At 47.6% G+C, this 6,968-nt stretch overlaps 1 protein-coding gene across 1 annotated transcript; it reads right to left on the reverse strand.

Moving 5' to 3' along the window:
- Positions 1-258: 258 nt before the first annotated feature.
- TMEM215 (transmembrane protein 215) lies at positions 259-981 on the reverse strand (the record flags this gene model as incomplete). Its single annotated transcript, XM_084225630.1, has 1 exon — positions 259-981. One exon carries the CDS (start codon positions 979-981, stop codon positions 259-261), a length of 723 nt encoding a protein of 240 aa, XP_084081756.1.
- Between the last annotated feature and the right edge of the window lie 5,987 nt (positions 982-6,968).

Here is a 6,968-nt window from a genome sequence, read left to right on the forward strand (position 1 = left end):
GGGAGGAAAAGGGAGAAAATAAAATTAAAATAAATTTCTTTTTTTCCCAAAATGAAAAATTGAATTCTTTAACCTTTAAACATGCTTGTTTACTTACAGAAAGCGTACTTCAGGCACAAAAGGTTTGAGTATCAGTCACATACCACTTTAAATTGAAATAGTATCAGGATTGTCCCATGCAGTCAGCTATATTATCCCCTATCAAGAAGTTGAAGTTGCAGTTTTTGTATACATACATATATATAAAGTATGCATCTTTCACACAATGGTCTCCTGGTCTGAATTGACTCCAGTGGGGTTTATGTAACAACAGTACCTGTCATAAGGGCTGTTATCCTTGTAAGAGCAGACAATGATACTATCTTTAGGAGCCACAAAAATGTTGTCTTCAATGTCAGGGCAAGGAATGCTGTCCCTGCTGGGAGAAGAGCTCTTCTTCTCCAAGGCACTGTATGTGGAGGCATCTCCCACGAACACATTCTCTGGCATCTCTGGGTAACAGCTCTCCAGGTATTTCAGCATCTCCTCCTGCTCCACCTTTGTGGTGAGGCTCTTGCACTCTGCCGTGGCAGCGGCGGTGGTGCTGGTGGTGCAGATGAACACGGTGTCCTCTCCCCTCAGCCCTCTCCTGTCCTTGCGGTAAGCTTTCCTAGTCAGCTCGTCACAACTTCCCTTGCCAGACTCCAGGTCCGAGGGGGTCCTTAGCAGCTCCATGACATCCCGGTCCTTGAGTTCCTTACAGCACGGACGCATGTTCTCGGGACACTTGGTGCAGCCGTCGGTTTTTCTGGTGAGGGCAATGGCGGCAATGCCGGGCAGGCAGATGGCCGGCCCGATGGCCAGCAGCGGGATGTCTCCCAGGGTCTCCCCCTTGATGCCAGACACGGTGAACATGAAGCCGAACACCAGAAAGACGCTGACCAGAGCCACCACAAGCCCCGTCCGGGGGTTGATGTCGTCGGGTCTCAGGGTCCGCGCCATCCAGCTGGTGCGCACGGGGACGCTTCCCTCCACCGGGTCGCCCCTCGGGGCAGGGGACAGACGCTCCCCGGCAAGCTTCCGAAGTTTCCCAGGCAGCGAGGCGCGCAGCACCCCGACAGCCGGCGCCGCTCGGCTTCCCCTCGGTGGAGCCGCAGACGGAGGGCGGGCCGGGGCCGGGAGCTGTCCTGCCTCCTGCCTCCTCCCTCGCTCCCTCCCTCCCTCGCTCGTTCCCTCGCTCCCCGGAGCCGGTCGGAGCGGCTCCCCCGCCTGTAGCCCCGCCGCGCCCTCCCACGCTGGCGGCGGGCGCAGGGGGCTCAAGCCCTGCCGAAGGCCGGGGGTAGAGAGACCGGGCGGCTTCCAGCAGCAGCGGCCGGGGAGACAGCTGCCGCGAGGGTTCACCTGCCCGGTCTCCGCCTCCTCCTCCTCGTCCTCAGCCGGCCCCGCCGGAGCCCCGCACAGCCGTGAGTAGGCGCACCGCCCGGCGCGGGATGCCGCGGGGCCGGCGCGGGGGCTCGGCGGGCTTGCCCCTACCTGATGGGCGCCGCGGCTTGGCCGGCTGCTGCCGCCACCCCGGGCAGGCTTTCCCTCTTGGGCGAAGGGGAGAGGACCCCCGACGGGCGTCCTTCCTCGGGAAGCCGGCATGTGCATCCTCGGCACGGGCCCCTGCACCTAAAGCGTCTTCTTCGGTGAGGACGGGGCTTGCGAAGTAAATTGTCTCCTGGGCAGACAGCAGTCCTGCCCGAGTGTTCTCCGGAGTTAGGCACCTGTGGAGAGCAAGGCTTCGGGAGATGCTCTGCGGCAGCTGGATTTCATCCTGAAGGCGGCCCTTAGGGAGAAAGCCTCTCTTGATGTTGTTCCCTCCCCAAGAATGAACATAGATGTTGGGGTCCCTTGGTATCCATGGCCTGCCGACTGTGATGGTGACGTTCTGTCCCTGTGATTTGATGCACTTCGGTGATGGTAATTTGAAGTAAGCACCACCAGCTGAATGAGTATAGAAAAGGATCTCAAACAGGTGGGAATGTGGAAAGGCAGCAGCATCTTCAGGCAGGTTGCCAGTGATACAAAAGACTGAGTGCTGTCACCTGGGGCAGAGATACTGGGAGACAAAAAGGAGTGATACCAGAAAGCTTCCAAGAAAGTTAAGGTAACAGAAAAGGACACTCTGAACTAAAATTTTGAAACCAAGATTTCCCATTTAAGTTTTCCCATTAACATGATTCATTTTCTTCATACTACAAACTTAGAAAGCTCAGAGAAGCCAGTTTAGAAAACACTCAGATGTTTCTCAGGTCATGAAAAGCTTGGGTTTTATTCACCCTCCCTACAGTACAACATCAACAGAGTGCCTCTGTGTTGTAGATTTCAAACTTGCCTTCCAGAGAGCAAGTCCAAGAATATAACTGTAAGTGAGAGCAACTCCTGCCTTACAGGACACTTTGTAAATGGGGTGTCAAGTCATAGTATTTACTGTTTCATTTGAAGGATGAGTAAATGGGAGTAGAAGTACACAGTGGGGAGAGTTTTTAAGTCAGTGGCAATGGCCTGAATTTGAGATTAAAAGTTTAAAATGGACCACAATCATTATTTCAACTTGTCCTTCAGAAAATTGTCCAGTAAAATTCACTCTGAACCTCTCACCTGTTGCAGAGTGGGCTGAAAAAGGAATGTTTTGGACTCTGTTAGAAATACCTTTCTTGACTGAAAGACTTAAAGATCAAAACCTTCCAGCCAGCACAAGTTAACTTCTACTTTTGCCACTGCGCGGGATTTCGTAGTATGAGAAATGACAGTAGTGTTCTCAGCTCCTATTTTCCAGAGCAAAAATTTGCTGTTTCTTTCCATCTGCTGTTATTCAGAGACACAGCTTTTATGTCCTCACTTTGGAATGAATAATGCCTTTTTTTAATCCATCAGCTAGATTCTGGATGAAAGAAAATGATTAACCTTCAGCAAGCCTGTCCCATGTAACTAAAATGTTGTTAAGTGTAAGTTATGAAGTTATGAGTATGTTGGTAACTAATGCCAATGAAAGTCACTGTTCCTGCTCCCTGACCTTCCTTCAACTCCCCTAGTGCATCTGGATAGTTTTTAAAAAAATTGGAAATAGTTCTTTTGTTGAAAAACAAATTATGATGCCTGGGAAAAGCAATTACCTGAAGCTGTACTCATCAACAGTCCTTCAGAGATAGAAAAAGGACACAGAAATGTAAATATTAGTGGCATTTGTGGAGGGGAAAATTGCTGTAAGAGCTGAAGTACATGTCAGAATATCTAACAGGAGTAAAAATGGCCCTTCAAATTTAAGCAACAGGCTTACTGAGATGGAAAAGGGAACATCTACTTTGGAACAGAAAGCTGTTAGTGGACAGAAAAACACAGAAAATGTCAGGACAAAGGTGGAACTAAATGTCTTCAATTTGTCCCTTTGTGAGTGATTTCAAGACAAGATTGTATGCTTCCAGCAGGAGGGGATAGAAAGGGAAAACAATCACCCGGTTCCAGGAAAGCATGCCACGATTGTTAAAATTGTCTTCCCAAGCTAGAAATCAAGAGATCAGCAAGTGCCACTTAACACAACTGAGCAACAATGCAAATGGTTGCATTTTCTATCCTGTTCATAACTAGAGAAGAAAAATTACTCCTTTGAGGTGAAGTATGTTTCTGTTCCAGTGCTGAACACAAAAATTAGGTACTCAACCATCTTTTTACCTCAGTTTTCAATGGCAACCTCTCTTCCCCCCTCTTGAGTGGGCAGCATGATAGGGACTGAAGGAAAAAAGTGCTCTCAACTGTAATAGATCAGGGTTGTGATCACCTGAAGAACCTGAACATATGTGTCTATGGATCTGATGAGATGCTGTGCTGGCTTTGTCTGAGGTAATTTTCTTCACAGAGCTGTATGGAGAGTCTGGTATGGAGCTGTATTTTGTACTTGTGCTGAACACAGGCTGATTATACAGAGATGTGTTTGTTATTGCTCAGCAGGGCTTACACAGATCCAAGGCCTTTTCTGCTGTTTGTACATCCATGCTGCTGAGGAAGTTGGGAGGAGACACAGCTGGGACAGGTGACCCCAACTGACCAAAGGGATTTCCAGACCATGTGACATCATGCTCAGTACATAAAGTGGGGTGAACAAGGAGGAAAGATGGGACATTTGCAATGATGATGTTTGTCTGCCCAGGTCACTGTCAGGTGTGATGGAGCCCTGCTCTGCTGGAGATGGCTGAACATCTGCTTGCCCATGAGAAGCAGTGAAATAATTCCTTGTTTTAATTTACTTGCATGCATGGACTTCAGTGTCCCTACTAAACTGTGTATATCTCAACCTTTGACTTTTCTACCTTTTACCCTTGTGATTCTCTCTCCAGTTCCAGTGGCAGGGGGTGAGTGAGTGGCTGCTGGGGCTTGGTTGCTGGCTGGAGTTAAACTATGTCAGATGCTTCCCCGAGTCCCAAAGGAATTAGATGACATAGTTGCTGAGCCAACCTCCACAGTACTTGAAAAGTCCTGGCAGTCAGGTGAAGTCCCAGGTGACTAGAAGAGCAGAAATATTGGACCCACCTTTAAAAAAGAGAACTGTGGGAACTACTGATCTCTCAGCCTCCCTGGACTGACACTTCCTATTAAAAGCTACCCAGTAGCTCCCTAAATTGTCTAGAGAAGGATTTGATGGGTGGGCTGTTCATGGGTAAGGAATTAGTTGAACAGTCATACCCAGAAGGTAGTGGTCAACCCAGCTCAATCTTCACATGAAGATTGGTAATAGATGGTGTCCCTTAGGGATCTGCCTTGGCACAAGTATTGTTTAATGTCTTCCTCAGTAATGGAGAACCATTGGCAGGTTTGCAGCCAGCCTGCTTTGAGTGGTTTGAGTGGTGCTGTTGACACCACTGAAGGTCAGGATGCCATCCAGAGGGACTTTGACAAGTTTGAGTAGTGAGCCCATGAGGTTTAACAGGACTAAGTTCAAGGTGCTGCACCTGGGGCAACCCCCAATATCGACACAATATAGCTGTGAACAGCAGCTCTGTGAGCAGGACTGGGGGTGCTGCTGGGTGAGAGGCTGGACATGACCCAGCCATGGGCGCTCCCAGCCCAGACAGCCAAACGTGTCCTGGGCTGCATCCAAAGCAGCGTGGGCAGCAGGGCAGGGAGGGGATTCTGCTCCTCTGCTCTGCTCTGGAACCCTGCATCCAGCTTTGGGGTCCCAGCACAGGAAGGACACAGACGTGTTGGAGTGAATAAGAAGGGCCACCAAGATGATTAGAGGTATGGAGCATCATTCCTACACTGAAAAGCTGAGACAATTGTTGAACCTCATGAGATTGCCATGGGCCCACTTCTCCCACTTGCCCACATCCCTCTGCATGACATCCCGTCCTTCAGGAGTGTCAACCACACCACTTAACCTTGGTGTCATCTGCAATTTTGTGGAGGGTGCATGCAATACCCTTGTCTATGTCATGAATGAAATATTAAATAACACTGATCCCAATAACAACCCCTGAGGGGCATCTCTTGTCACTGATGTCCATTGGGACTCTCAGCTGCTGACCACTACACTCTGAATATGACAGTCCAACTAATTCCTTCTCCGTCTAAAAGTCCACTCATCAAATCCATCTCTCTCCAATGTAAAGAGCAGGATGCTGTAAGGGACTATGTCAAAGGCTTTACAGGAGATAAATGACATTCATAGTCCTTCCCTTGCCCACTGATGTAGTCACTCTATTCATTCTCTGTTTCCAGTCACTGGGGATTTCTCCTGACTGCCATGGCTTTGCAAATATGGTGGAGAGTGATTTGGCAACTACATTAGCCAATTCTGTCAGGGCTTTCTGGGATGCATCTTCATGGATCACATAGACATATATGTTCTAGTTCCTCAGGTGATAAGGAATCTGATCTCAAGAAAGGAAGCACTTTTCTCATCCAGTCCCCACCTTGCTGTCAATCCTGTCAAGAGGCATGGGAAGAGAGATTGACAATGAAAAAATTGCTGAGTATCTCAGCCTTGTCTCATCCGTTGTTTCCGGTTTTCTAGTCGTGTCATCAGAGGAGTACATTTTCTTTGACCTTTCTTAATAACCACGGAGCAACCAAAACAGCTATTTGGATAAGCAGCTTTAGATGTATTACATTCCTTTTGGGTTTTTTTGTAGGTTTGAAGATAGAGATCAGAAGACTATGGATCAAGATGGATGTGGTGGAAAGGGTACCAGCTGAATGACAGGTAATTTTTCCTGGTACTTCCTTCTTAAACCCTTCTCTGAACGTGCTGTTTTGCAGATACAATTATCTGCTTCAGTCAATTGCTTTGTACAAGAGCAAATACTTTCTCTGACCAGGCAGTACTGCAAAATCAATGGAAAAGTGTGTGTGCCATAATTTTTAGTATCCCAAAAATTAAAAGATCTGGCAGATGGAGTTTTGAATTAATACATTACAATTGACAGCTGGCATACTTATAAGATCTCATACCAATCAAGAACTCCACACGCCCTTAATAACATCATAAGTAAAATTAGACTCTAATTTTCACCTTCCAAGCTCTGTGGCAATGCTAAAACTTGGTACTGTTTTTGAGTGTGGGATCATGTAAGTCCTATCTGTAATTTGGATATGGAACATAGGACTTGTTTTGCTAGCAAGTTCTGTGTGGATACTCAAGTTTCAAGCTTTTACACTAATGCACTTGTGTACATATTTGAGCCACCCCATTAGCTTGAGGAGACAGTCAGTCATTCTGCTGAGGTCACTGGCAGGCACTTCAAACCTGCTCAAGAGCTGCTTCACAAAAGTTCTTCCTGTCTGCAGCAAGTACTCCTTGCTGAAAGTGGATGCTGAATGTGCAGCATCCATCTCCAGGCCTTTTTGTACATTGTGTTTTCTTGGCAGCATATACAAAAGAAAATACTTGACAATTTTTTTGTAATGTGCAACTATGTGCTGTGATCCTCATATGTCTCTGCTGAAAGATT

The sequence above is a fragment of the Fringilla coelebs genome, assembly GCF_963513975.1.
Source record: "Fringilla coelebs genome assembly, chromosome: Z".
Taxonomy (NCBI): domain Eukaryota; kingdom Metazoa; phylum Chordata; class Aves; order Passeriformes; family Fringillidae; genus Fringilla; species Fringilla coelebs.